At 44.7% G+C, this 14814-nt stretch overlaps 1 protein-coding gene across 5 annotated transcripts in view; it reads right to left on the reverse strand.

Moving 5' to 3' along the window:
• Positions 1-14814, reverse strand: part of HTR4 (5-hydroxytryptamine receptor 4) — an 87658-nt gene that overhangs the window by 51988 nt on the left and 20856 nt on the right. For all 5 annotated transcript variants that reach the window (XR_010434509.1, XR_010434511.1, XR_010434510.1 and 2 more), the window contains exon 2: positions 9907-9988. Coding sequence is in view for 2 of the 5 variants with exons in the window: in XM_064671706.1 (XP_064527776.1) it covers positions 9907-9932 (26 nt within the window). In the remaining 3 variants the exon portion in view is untranslated. The remainder of the gene's footprint in view (positions 1-9906; positions 9989-14814) is intronic.

Consider the following 14814-nt stretch of genomic DNA (forward strand, 5'->3'; position numbering starts at 1 on the left):
TTTAACTACAAATAAGCTGTCATTTGCCTCTCCTCTTTTCTACTCCACTGATTGTTCCTAGGCATAAAATCGGAGGCTGAGTCTTAAACACTTAAAAATCAAGATAAGCTATTTTATGAGTAAACCTGACAATGTGTGTCTCAGTATAGAAACATGACAATAGGGAAGATATTATTTGATCTATGGCTTTCCAGCTGTTACCATATTCTTTTCTACTGCCACCTAAAAATATTAATCAGAAGTCAGCATTAATCCAGAAGCATATAATTTCCTCTAATGCCTTTAAATGCTACACTGCCTGTGCTGCTTCGCTTCAGACCGTGCAGATGGCAGGACAACTCCTAAAGGATTCAAGTCAATTATGCACTTCACTTCTGTTTTAGAAACAGATTGAAATTAATTAAAGTATTGACAAGCCAGAAATAAACAGCATTCCACGTATCAAAATAACTCAGTCATACGATTAGTTTATTTGAGTGCCTTTTTTTTTTTTAAACCAAATAAATTGGGGGGGGGGGCGGGTGGAAAGGATGAGTTTTCTCCTTTTATGCTGGTTTGAAACAAAACTCCTGATAACATCCCCAATCCTGCACCTCCGCTCCAAGTATCTGCTGGAGGCTGAATGTTATAGTGCTTGAGAGAATTAAGTGTTTTAAGCAGCTGATAATACTGATTAAAACCAATTGTCAAGATGAAGCAAAGAAGACAGGCTATTTAAATGTTTTAAAAATTGCTGTGTGGGGGCTGTGCAGTCAATCAGTACATGCTTGGAGCTCTCCCATTTGGGAGCAGGTGTGTGCTGGAGCTGCCAAAAACTGTGGGACCTCAGAGACATGGGGACCAGAGCGATGGCTCCATCTCTGCATGTACCTCAGGCTCTGAGACTGAATCAGGGAATATCCTGAGCTGGAAGGGACCCACAAGGATCATTCAATCCAACTCTTAGTCCTGTGCAGGATACCCCAACAATCCCACCAAGTCCCTGAGAGCATTGTCCTTGAGCTCTGTCAGCCTTGGGGTCGTAACCACTGCCCTGGGGAGCCTGTTCAGCGCCCAAGTGCCCTCTTGCAGAAAAGCCTTTTCCTGATATCCAACCTAACCCTCCCCTGGCACAGCTCCAGCTGTTCCCTGAGGTCCTGTCACTGGTCACACAGAGCAGAGATTGGAGCTGCCCCTCCACTGCCCCTCGTGAGGAAGCTGCAGACCCCAGTGAGGTCTCCCCTCAGTCTCCTCCAGCTGAACAAGCCAAGTGCCCTCAGCCACTCCTCCTATGGCTTCCCCTCCTGACCCTTTTCATCATCTTCCTGCCCCTCCTTTGGATGCTCTCTAACTGCTTTAGATATTTTTTATATTGTGGTGCCAAAAACTGCCCCCAGGACTCTGAGGCCACACTAGAGCAGAGCAGAGCCCAGAGACAGGCTGACACACAGGGCATGAGGGCTCCAAGTAACAAACCCAGAAATAAATGAGTTTTCAACTGCTTCATGCACTCTCCTTAGCTGACAGCAGCAGCAGTTTTTGCCTTTGCTGGATGAAAACTCCATTTGGGGCTGAAAATGATCCTGGACAATATGATGCTTTATCATGATTTTCATACAGATGAACATCTGAGACTGAGAGAGCGAGACAGTAGTTTGCACAGTTACGTGGGAAATAAACCCAGCCCTGGTGAGCCTCTGGGTGCTGCCTAAGCCTTTGGGCCTCTCCCCTTGCAGGGAAGTTAGGCAGTTCAGCAGACAGGTCTGTCTCTACGTTTCCTACAGGGAAGGATAAAACCCTGGCTCTGCTCTTTCCCAGGCAGCAGATCAAGACTTACATAATTTACACCCACATATGAACAGATATTGCTGCGGGGCTGATGTATGTAAGTACAATCCTAAAAACCCATTAGACTGTCACCTTAAATATAAGCTAAAATTAACTTCTGAAATTAGCATTAGATTAGGAGCATAGTATTTACATGGGCGAAGGGCCCCTGCTGCATCTACTTTGTTTTGTATCCACTAAACGACTACCAAGGAGAGCTGTTCTGCAAACACAGATCACACCCTTTCACATCCACCTGGAGTCTGCAGCACCTTGGCACTATGCTTTGTTCCTTATAATATACTTTCAAGAGCAACCTGGTCTAGTGGAAGGTGTCCCTGCCCCTGGCAGGAGGTAGAACAAGATAAGCTTTAAGGTCTCTTCTAGCCCAAACCATTCCTGGATTCTGTGATTGTCTTCAGGGCCAGAGTATTTTAATGGACAGAGTATTATTTCAAATACTCTGCAATGATGAAAAACGCAAATCTCTGACTTAGGCATAGCTGGAGATTTAGACACACTACAAAGTGCAGCAGTGATGTTGTAACAATCATTTCTCCTTTGTAAATGCAGAATAAAACCAAAGATCAAACATGCCTTTAATCAGAAATGTCTTGATCAGTTCCTAATTAGAATTGCTCCTCAGAAGTAAACCCACTGCATCTACCAAACTACATGTCAGTTTAGTGACAAACAGAGGATGATAAAAGAAGCACAAAAATAATCCTGACTTTTGGTGTATATTCCATAACTATAATGTGATTATCTTCTATTTTCTAAGTGGCTCTTGCCTATCTCATGTCATTCAGAAGGCTGCATGTTCAATGACAAACACCACATAGGAACACTCAGAAGAGCTGATGTAATGAAAAACCTTATTTCCCAGCAGTATTCCCATTAATTGTCATTCATCTCCCTATTCTATAGGGATGTTGAAGGCAGGGTTTAGTATGTACTTTTGAACAAGAATATTTGTAATTTGATTACTGTACAAAAGAATTTTACTTCACAGAGGCAAAAGAAACATCACTGTTACACACACGACAGTCTCAAGCTTTACCTCAGTAGTTTAGAAACAGGGAGTAACTTGATAGAGAAAATTGTGAAAAAATCAAGGTTTAGACTCATGTTAAACATACTCCAAGTGCCCAGATTTTCTCATAGAAATCTGCGTGACACCTCCTGCAAAAACCAGTTGCAAAACTGGGGTGCACTGAGACTGACCTCAAAGCTCACAAATCTTCAAGGGAGTTGCTGCTCCTGGGCTAAAGGTGTTTGTTGTCCTGTCTTATTATAACTTTTCCTGTAATAAAAACCCTAAAAAGTCCACCCCATGTCCACAGATTTGTTTCCCTAATGAAAACATTTTATCAAAATGCCATAATGGCAATTCTTTATCAGCATTCTTGTACTGAGTTCTCATTTTCCAACCAGGGAAAACCTTTGGTCCCATCTTTGCCAAAAGCCAGGGAAGTTGCAAGATTTTCGTATCTGAAAGCATGAAGGTCCTGCTCTGCTTTTCGAAGCAATATTTGCAGTTAGGGAAATATTGTTAAATGAGAGGCATTTAGTTTAGGCCAATTGAAGAGTCCTGGCATCAGGCTGTATATTAAAATATGCAGGCTGTGCACTTTTCCCACTGCTTGTTTACACCCCGGACAATAAAAGACAAATACAGCTATTGGCTGTCTAACTTCTAATATTTCCTGGATAGTTTCCCAGCTTCAAGGCTCTAGAGGAATGAGAGAGTTTCTTGCTGTTACCCCTGCTAATGGAAGACTTGGCACAGACATTGCCAAATTAATACATTGATTTCTGGAACACATTTTATTTGAGACACCCCACACGAAACCAGTTCCCAGCTCATTTGTTATCAGATAGTAGCAGGAGGTACTTTCACTCCTTTTTTGAAGGCAACACAGAACTGTATGTCCCAAGGAGTTTTGGGGGTTCATGGGTTCAGCTCCCACAGTGTGTGCCCCTTGAATACTTGACTGAGTGGCTGCCTCGTGTTCCCAGGGAATGCTGTGTCTCCTCAACCACTTCAGTGCAACAGTTTCTGAACTGCCCAACACTGTACCCTGACACAAAACACATCAGTCAGGAGGGACAGAAGTCATCTTTGAGATGTTATGTATTTCCAACTCTGCTACTTCACTTTGAGCTCTGCCATAAAGACTAAAGTTTTGAAAGCTAATTCCAGAGGTGGCAGCCAGAAACCTTCCAGCCCCCGAGTATGTGTTCACCAGCTCATTTTGTATGACCCTTGCTCATGTATTTAGGCTCCAGATAGGTGTCCTTTCCAAGCAAGGACACGGAAAGTCCTTGATTCAAGAACAGAGCACTTAAATTTCTTGTTTTATTTAAACCTCCTTTCACAACTCCAGCTAAGTGCATGTTCTGAATACTCTCCACAAAAGCCTTATCACATTTCTCACTTCAAATAAACAAGAAAGGAGGTCAACCTGGGAAAGCAATAGGAAAAAGGACTGCTTTGAGGATGTTAAGTGCAGACACTCAGCCCAGACGGAACCCAGATCCCACCCAGGAGTCACTACCAGCACATTTCTCTCAGGGCAGCCTAAGAAGCTCTGGAAGTGTTTGTTCATTGTGTTTAGCTTGTGGCAAACAAGTGCAAGAGCTTCCAGAAGGAATGTCTTGTGCTCATCTGCAGAAGCCCTTGACAAAGATTTCTAGAAACAACCGTTCCTGGAGAAGAGAGCAATGCAAAGGGAGAAAAGTTCTTCCCCATAGAGGAGTGAAATGACTTAGAGGTTTCTTGGTGGCATCAGCTGTGGACACTCCACTCACAGGTTCTGTGAGCTTGAAGTCCAATCCACAGCTGGGAACTGACTCTGCCTCTCCCAGCTGTCTCAGCACAGGCCGATTCTAAAAATCTGTTTAGGTTTGAAAATTGATCACTTGCAAATAAATTACACCCTCATTTGCTGGGTGCCATAGGTCTATGATTTTCCCTGCCAGTGGTCTCATTCTGGAGCTGCACATACTATTCCACCTGGAGCAGGTGACAGCTCACCAGAGCACTCAGCACCACAGCCCTGTTCCCCAGACCACATTCTCAGAAAAGACATCTCACCAGGACCTCAGGACTGTCTTTCTGCACTTCTCCAAAAGCAGCTCATGGAATTTTAACTCACTGAGAGGAGAGCAGAGCCACTAGATTTGCCCCTACATCCAATCCCCTTTGGTTCTGAGACATAAAATCATGTTTGTTCTTGAAGGAACCCCAGCTCTGTCGATGTGACTCACGGTGCCCTATGAACCCCCACACATCTGGTCCAGCATCTCCTGCACAGCTCCAGTTTTGCTGCAGTCCTGTCTCTCAAGACACCCTAATACCCCCTTCCCAGCTTCCTTACTCACCACCTCTGAGCATTGCTGGTTCAAGAGTTCCCAAACATGGAGACAAACTGAATTTTGCCTGCTTAATGCTGAGGGTCAGCCCTCAGAAGTCCAGGAGGGTGTCCTGGAAAGGCCTGGCACTGCAGTTGCCAGTTTTGCCCTTTGAGGCAGCTGGCATGGGAAAAGCTGGCAATGAGGTCCAGCCCATTTTCCTGCTCTGGGTAACCTGCTGCTTTCTAGGGGAGGTGCCCTGTTTTCCCAAGTGCTAGAGCCATGTCTGCTCCAGGATATCCCAGTCTTTTAGGATGGTTTTCACACCCTTCCACAGCCTTTTCCAGTTCTTCACTACCTGCCACTCTGTGCAGAGACACTGACGCTAAAGGTGTGATGAAAGACACCAAAAAGTTCATTTTTATGGCCCAGCTTTTTATCCAGGACATTTTCATCTGCACAGATTCCTCAGGGCACAGTAATAAAAGCAGATGAGACATCACAGAAGTGTATGATGGCCTTACCTCCCTGAGGGGCTGAGCACATGCAGACAAATAGGAGCTGCCCCTCTGCCTCTGCACCCTCCAATTTATTTATGGGAGTACCCGTGTCTCACTTGCTCCCCAGCTGCCATAAGGGAGCACACTATTAATTTGCAGAAGCTGGAGCCAGGCTTAAAAATTCCATTAATTAAGTGTTGGCGGAGGTGTTTGGAAAGACGTTCCGATAAATATAGTGCTTTAAAGTGTTTCCCTAGAAACTGAGAAAAAGTTGAACAATATGAACCCAGGCTGATAATGACTTTTGCTCTGGCAGAGCAGTGCCTGGGCTATAGCGGGCATTCAGCAAAGCAAACTTCTTTTCCAAGGATCTTCTGGCTGATGAGGATTTTTGGCTGGTAGCCCAAAAACGTGAAAGTGAGGATCTTTACTGTGCCTTGCTTCCCTGTGTCCCCCTGCTCTGCCCCTCTCCTTGCACCCAGAGTTGGCTGGTGGGAAACGCTCTGTAAAGTCTACGGCTCCAGATTCAGAAACACCCTGTGTGTTTTAGTGCTCCCAGCTTATGGATTCCTTCCAAAGTGTCCCTGCTGTACCTGACTATCCCAGCACGCCCAGGCACAGAGAGGATAAACCTGGCAAACCCAGCAATTATCTTTCAACTGGCTCCTTATAACATATCACAGAATCATTTAGGTTGGAAAAGACCTCCAAGATCATCAGGTCCACCCTGTGCACAATCCCCACCTTGTCAACCAGACCAGAGCACTGAGTGCCACATCCAGTTGTTCCTTAGACACCTCCAGAGAGGGGGACTCCACTACCTCCCTGGGCAGCCCCTTCCAAGGCCTGACGGCCCTTTCCAGGAAGAAATTCTTCCTGATGTCCAACCTGAACCTCCCCTGGCACAGCTTCAGGCCTTTTCCTCTTGTCCTGTCCCTTGTCCCCTGGAAGCAGAGCCCGACCCCCACCTGGCTCCACCCTCCTGTCAGGGAGTTGTAGAGAGCGAGAAGGTCCCCCTTGAGACTCCTTTTCTCTAGGCTGAGACCCCCAATGTCCTCAGCTGCTCCTCATAGGACTGACTCTTCAGACTCTTCCCCAGCTCCTTTCCCTCCCTGGACACGCTCCAGCCCCTCAATGTCCTTCTTGCTGAGAGGAACCCAGAGCTGTGCCCTATTTCATTCATCCTATACATGGTCATATCTACAGCTGATGTAAATCAGTACTGTTAAATCTTGCCTCATAAGGGATCTGTAGCGTTTTACTTTGGTCTTTTCTGGCACTGCTTGCCACTATCCTCAGGAGCAGGTGCACTCAACCACATCAGCTCAGTAAGTGAATCAGGATTTTGTATCACTTGTACACCAAGGGATGAAAGCACTCAGCTCTCACCTACGTGCTCCTCTGATCACTGCACTGTCCCTGCTGGGGGGACCAGGTGGAGGAGACAGGGCTCAAAAATCTTCTCAATCAGCACATTTGTCTCTGCAGAAATGCAAGAGCAAATCCCTTTCTGGACGGATGCTGCAGGTATTACAGGAGGATTAGAGTTGATCTTCCCTTGGAAAGGGGACTAGGAAGAGAGCTCTAGGCTGATTCTTTGCCTGCTAAATGACATTTGATAGCCTGCTATTTCTCACCTAAACAAAAATGTGATTAAAGAACTTGAGATAAACAATGATTTAATGACTTAAAGTGTAGAAGTTGGAGAGGTTTTGAAAAGAGCCTGTGTATATCTAAGAATAAACACTTCTATTGGAACCTGGTGGAGGAATCTTAAGCTGTTTGCTATCCATGAGTCCTCACTGACAGGGCACTCAGAGCATACAAGGTTTTTCTTAAACCCCTTCCATTTTCTATGCTTTGGGTCATTAAATATGATGCGTATTTTGTTGCAACCACTCAGCACAGCTTCTTCCTTGTCCAAACAGTCACATCTGCTTTCAGCCCAGTTTTCTGCCTGTCCTGCCTCCCAGTCCAGCTCTGGGCTCATGACTGGCTGCCAGTGTCCAAGTGAAGGGGAGACCAAGGGCACACACAGACTCCTCTCCTAGGACATCCCTGGGGCTCCAGATGAGTCTTTGGTTCTCTCTCTCTCCCACTATGACTATTGCTCCTGTTTCTCCCCAGCTTTGGATAGAGGGAGCATACCCAAGAATTTCTTTGCCCCTTTCTGCCATCAGCCCTCCTGCCACTGTACCACCTACAGGCAATAAATCCATCTCAGAGACAGCCACTAACAGCTCCACTTCTTGCAATCCACAGGGAAAGGAGCCTCTTGGACCAACACAGCAAGGTTCCAGATTCGGGACTCACTCAAGCATGCAACTTGACTCAGGAGGGCATATGATCAAGAACGTCTGTGGTCAGAACTAGTGTTCACTGTGCCTCTGTACAAGGGCTTTGAGAACAGTGGCTGGGTTAAAAAATGGGATCTTTTCTTTGCTTCAAAACAAACATAACTAATTCAACCAATTTGATTCCTTGTTCCCTCACCTTGCTTCTCATTTCTCAAAGTCAAGGTAAGATTAATGAGCCCCACACAGTACTGCTGGAGGGCTCTGCGCTTTTCAGAGGTTTCCAAGCCACAAAAATACTTCCAGCAACAAACTGAGAAAACTAAAGCTGATAAAGCCAAGTTTGGAAGCAATTAACATCAATCTAAAATTCAGCTGGTTTAGGGGCTCAGCTTAAAAATAAAAAGCAATTACTGCTGTGACAAAATCAAATAATACATCGTTTCTCCATAGTTGATATAGCAAAGGGATTCTGCCTTCACCAGCAGCTACAATAAAAAGGGTTTTATAAAAGCTATTTACCTGCACTGAACGTGCTGGTGATTTTTTTCGAAAGCTTGTTTCTCAAGAGCATAACCTCTCCCAAACATCTAAGGAAGCAAAAACCCTTCATACAGTGTGAAGTACTCAGGACAGCTCTGACCACACTCAGAAGTACCTACTCACGTAGCAGAGGTTTCCCCTTGTTGCCCAAGAGCATGAGAAGAGCTCCAGCTGCAGAACCACAGCTCTGCCCACCCAGTCCTGGCTGTAAATGCCAGGCAGCTGCTCTTCCACTTCTCCCCTCCCAGCTATGGACCTGAAGAGCAACAAGAGCTGCCAGTGCTGGACTGCAGGTGTCAGAGGGGAGAACCCATCAGCCTTGTGAATTTGCCCAAGGACCTACAAAGAGTTAAGTGAGAGAATTGGAAAACTACCTCGTTCTCAAAGCCTACTTCTTAAGTGCTTGTCCAATGGAAACACCAGCCAGCCCGTGAAAACCAGCCCAGAGCTACTGAGCAATGTTCAGACTCATCAAACTGCAACTTCCCAACATGATGCACTGCAGTAAATGGGAAGGAAAGGCAAGAAAGGAATGGCAAAATGCACAAGAATGGCCAACAATGCTGTTCAGAACTGGTGTAGATAAGAGTCACCTGTGCTCCAACAGTGTAAGGGAGTCAGATTTAGCTGCTATAAGATAAGGAGGGGCTCTCATGCTGTCAGGAGCTCTACTTTATTCCTGGCTACAGGGAATGCTCTGTAGGAATACAATGAAAGTCTTACCAAAGGTCTAAGAAGGCTTTACTAGTCTTGCACAAGGCCATTGTTTACACCTTGTGCATGGTACCATTGCAACCTACGCTGGCAAGCGCCCAGGACAAGCAGAGTTTGGCCTCTCCAGATTGCTCTAACCAATTTAAGGTTTCAAGTTTTCATTTCAAACCACTTGACAGCATCTCATTAACCTACTGCCTAAAATAAATGTGCCCAATAGTAATCACCAAGTCACATGAGATTAAAAAATTCAATAAAATATAAAGATTAAATACTTGCGGGTCATTTATTTTTCTACTCTAGAATTAGAGAAAATGAGGTCTGCCACCCCCCTTGGCTGTGATAAATACAAGTCCCAAACTGAACTGTCAAAAATTTCCAGGAATGTCTCTCTAACCTCACACTGCAGCCTTTGCAAAATTCCTAACATTTCCTACTACAAGGAAATCCTTGACTTGTCTGTGTCCCATCTGACACTTAAACACATACCAGGGTGACACCACATTCTCACAGAAGCTCCAAGAATCCCCAAATCCTCATGCTCATCCTCTGCTGCATGAGCAGAGACCTTCATCTCCAAGCAAACAGAAAATACCATCCTGCAGCTTTACAAACACACCGTGGGGCCTCTGCCCCTCTGCAGCTCAGCAGCTTTACAAGATGTGGTACAAAAGGAGCCGTGTCATTTATCCTACCTCACATTAACATCCAGTTCTTCCATCACAGGCAATAGGCATAGGTAGCTGGGAGTTCAATGTCCACAGAAGAGACCTCATCCTGCAGAGGAGAGAGTTAGAAAGGAGAGGTATAAGTTACAGGATCTCTCACAGACCCCAGCTGTCAACCATCAGCTTTTTCCACCAGGCAGTTTTCCAACCACTCTTCCCTGGAGAAGCCTGGGCACTGCAGAGGGTTGTTGTGACCATTCAAAATCACCTGCACCCATGTAAACTGCACCTAAGACTTTCCCAGTAACTTCTAAACTTTCAAAACTACAAAAAGTAGTTTAAATAGAAGCAGCTGAGGAAGGTTTGCAAAGCCCATCTGGGAAAACACAAGCAAGAAGGGCTGGTAAATTAGTTTCTGTTTTTACACAAAACTAAAACATTGATTTACCACTAAATTAAAACGGGTTTCCTGTGACACTATATTGTACAACCTTATGAATAATTAATAGTAGTACTGTAATTACAAAGAACTAAACAATTTGCAGCTCCAGTTAAAATAAATGTACTTACTTACAGTAACACTAAGTGATGTAAATATTAATGGGGTTTTTAACTGTATCAAGATTCCATCATAACTCCAAAGAAATGAATGCACCATCTTAATAATGAGTTTGTGCATTTGCTGCTGTTAATCCAGTGGAAAAAACAGGCTCAGTTTCTGAGCACTTCAGGCTGTTGATTGCCCCTTGTGTTGAGTCTCTAGAGAGCCAAGGATAATGCCACCACCAGGACACTATTAATATCAACTCAGATGCAATAATGCCATTGTGGTTACTTGGCTTCAAAGAGAAGACTGTAATAACACTGCCTCAGCCTTCCTAGACACCATGCCAGGTTTGCAATGCAAATGAATCCCCACTCTCCAGACCTGGCTCAGTGTTTACCATGAGCAGTAATTCAGGAGGTATAGACTATACATTGTTTTGCCAGCAAAACCTACTCAAGTCTAAAGGATATTTTTATCAGAGGGTGGAAACCCACAGAACTTGGCCACTATGTGCAGTTTCAGCCTTCAACTGGTGTTTCTAAGGGCACTCTGGAATCTGGTGCCTTAAAGACTACTGCTGTATATTGCAAATACAAGGGTGAGAGGTCTAGAGATTCTGATCAAGTCACCTCTGTGTCCCTAACACATGACCTCCAACTTTAATTTGGGGGAAAAACCCCACTCTCTCCTGTGCTCCTGCTCTAGAGTTCTTCCATAGTACAAAATGCCCCACAAGCTACTGTGACAGCTGCCTATCAAACAGGTACGAAGAACATCCTGGAAGATGGTCTCAAGGCCACTCAGTGGCTTTAAGGTATTGAGAAAAAATTCACTTGTCAGAGACCATAAGGAGTTATCTGGTGGCCAGCAGGCAACCCTCTCTCCTAAGGGACCACAAACTCACCTGCTCTATGTGGTGGCCTTGGTCTGCTCTGTAGAGATGAAAATGTCCCATCAGATGACAGCAGTGGCCAAACCATCTTCCTTGCAAGCACCAATTAACTGAGACACTGACACATTCTTAATCCAATTTATTTCCATCCCACTCAACCCCCATCAAGTTCCACTTTCTGTCACTGCTGAGTTGGTGACAACAGAAGCGTTGAGTCATTCTGGAAAACTTAACACCCCCATTTCCTGCAGTGCTGGATTGTGCTGCTTCACCACTTCTGACACCCTAAATGAAGCCACATCTAAGGTGGACTGAGCACGCTGAAAAGCCCATTTCCTTTCACCTACAGAAATCACACTGTCCCTTCTGCTCTGTGACAGATGAGTTCTAACCCTTAAGCAAACCAGCAGCAGGTTGGTACAGGCTCCACAGGAGGTAAAGGCCTGAGCAGGAGCTGGGCCAAGAACTCCTCCAGGAAACCCACGATGGAGAACAGTGACATATGAGCATATGTCAGAGCATTGATGCATCTCAGCCTGGAACACCAATCGTGCAATTAACACATGAACAGCGGGGTGGCTTTACCAAGACTCATATATCAAGGAACAAAGAAGGCTGTGGGTACACGGAGTCTCATGCCTACCTTTCCCATTGTATGCAATTTGACTAGAAGCCAAAATTATTCCTTAAATACAACAGCTTAAGTGAGGCTTCTCTGAGCCCTCCTTTGAGGTGATCTCCCCTTGAGCTGGGACACCTCTCAAGGCTTGAGATTCCTTACCCGAGACTAAGAGATCCTTCCTTACCCAAGGCTGAGAGACCCCCTTATTCATCACAGACTGTCAGTGAGTGACTGGCAGTTGCTAAATTAATACTAATGAAATTCATGTAGCCAATTCCATTAGACATAAACCTTTGTCCAAGTATGAGACTAAGATTGGACACAACCACATCTAAGCTCCATCAGGTGTTTAAAGAGCAAGGGGATCCACTCTGAACCTCCCAACTCCATGGAAGGGTCTCCCTTACCCTTCTGTGTCTCTGGTCGCTGTGTGAATCATTCCAGCTCAATTTTAACTTGATTTTCCTTTGGATGTTTCATCCCTGTAGTAAAGAATAGAGTGAACCTTGCCATCAAATTTTGTTGAGTTGTACTTCTACAACACCATATTAAACCCACTTCTGCTAATACCTTTGGTATGATGACTTTTCAAGTGATCTAAATTACCCATTTGTGCATGCTCTGCTGCTCCACAGAGGAGGGAGAGGGATATAAAAATAAACTAAGTTTCTGAGTGTCTCATGCTCTCTGTGAAGAACTGGACTGTGAAGAAAAGTTCTCTGACTTCACTCTTCTCTTTATAAGTGTAAAGTGAAAAAAAAAGAAAAAATTCCCACCCTCCTTTGCCAACTTTGTCTTTTTAGAGCAGAGCGTGGTGTGCAGTGATGATGACTTGGTGCAGCCTCTGACTTCAGCCTGGCAGACACACATTGTTGAATAACACAGAGCAAAAGATGTTGCAGACATTTAGAAAGCCTGTTTAGCCTTCCCCTGGAAATTGCCATCCTCCACATCTCAGAGTGTAAGTTCTTGGAAGTACAGGGAATCATTTAGCTCTCATCCAGTATCTGTGATTTCCTGATTGAGGCAAGAAGAATCACTCTAACATAAATAAAGACTACTACTACTACTACTATCTAAATCTGTGATTTCAGGAGGCTCCTCACTTTCTGTAGTGAACATCTGCCAATTTGAAGCTGGGACTGAATAAAAAAAGCTGTTGCTTGATTCCCACCACATTTCACATTTGGGAATCTGATTTTTTCTCGTTGCTCAATCTTCACCATTATCAGAGAAAAAGAGGTTGTTAGCAGAGACTATCTGGGAAAGATTTTCCCAGGCCACATTAAACTGATGCTGTGAAGTGACAGTCACCTCAATCCAAAGCTAATTTCTTGATCATCACTGCAGAGCAGCCCAAAACCCTCCAAGTGTTGTAAGAGAATATCCTGCCCAAGACAACACTTGAGGAATAAGAAATACCAGAGTGATTAATTTTATTCGCTCCCAGATAAAATGGCTTCGTTTCCACCACCCGTTTCTGGCAAAGGCACTGCCCCCTCCCACAGCACTTCTGGCATTCTCTGTCCTCTGTCAGTGCTGTCCCTTTTCTCTCCATGAAGGACAAAGCTGATAAGAAGTCCCTCAGTTGTCAGCAGAGACAGATTACTGGTCTGATTTTAATCAAACATCATTCTAGGAGGTTAAAATGTAGCACTTTAGTTAAACAGAAAAATTAAAAGATAGACATGACACATCTCCTGAAAAAATAAAATGGAGTCCAGCTTTAAATAGCAAATACAGAAAAAATATCTTTTCGCTGAAGGGTTATTTTTCAAAACAGCTCTTTAAACTCAAAGTCTCTGGCCTGACAACCCAAACCACAGGCACTGAGCTCAGTGGGTTCATGATTCCAAGGGATGCAGAAGTAGTGGGTGGCACCTGGTTCACAGCAGCAGCCAGGACCTTGTGTGCAGACAGAAGGGCTTTTCCTCCTGCCAGTCTGGCCCTCACAGCTCTGAGCTGTAACCTCTGTGCCTTTTCAGCTTTGCACCAAGGTATTCTATGCTGTCAAATGTTAGAGTTTAAATCCCATCTCTGAGTACCAAAAAAATATTAACAGACCACACAGTTTAAGGGCTGTTCCCTTTGCCAGGGCACGGGGAAGCAGCAATGCCTACCTGTTCTCCTGGATCAAATATTTACAGCAGTAAAGTTTCTGTGGGTTGCTCAAGGGTGACTTTGTTCCAAAGCAGAGACATCTGTACAAGATCCTTGACTATACTATGCTATGTTTGTGTAAGAGGTCTGAGGAGAGAAAGCAGCTATAAAACCTGAGGGGTTATTTGCTGTGACAGTGGTGTTATGAAATTTCACAGCTCGCTGCTCTCACCTTTAGCAATTACTGCCAGTTGGTAACCAAAACACTCCAAGTCTTCAACGGCACTATCAAATCTCAGCATAGGAAGCCAAGAGAAACATCCCACATGGAATCCTGGGTCTCTTAAAAGAGACATAATACAGTAAGAGATATCACTTAACAACTGAAGGCAAGAGGGATTGTTGAGTCCTTTGTCACCATCTGTGTTTGACGGGGATTTGTGCAGGGCTACTATGTCACTTTCTTGTTCACATGTCATAAAACTTCCCCATAACTCACTGTAGATTTTCCCTTCCTAAAAACACACTCTCCAGTTTCTCTTCTTCTAACAGCAGGACAGGGTATGGAAACTACTGCCCCAGAAAGGTACCAGCTGTGCTTTCTGTGCCTGCAGTCAAATAAACCGCTGTTGTTTACACAGCAGAGGATCGTAGACTATAAATGCTAGTAAATATGGAAATCCTTCAGCTTTGACATGGTGTGGTGGTACTGACAGTAACTCACAGCTCGCTGGAGGAGCTATGGGATGCTCAGGACCGTCCCCAGCTCAGCTC

This window comes from Pseudopipra pipra, chromosome 15 (assembly GCF_036250125.1).
Source record: "Pseudopipra pipra isolate bDixPip1 chromosome 15, bDixPip1.hap1, whole genome shotgun sequence".
NCBI lineage: Eukaryota > Metazoa > Chordata > Aves > Passeriformes > Pipridae > Pseudopipra > Pseudopipra pipra.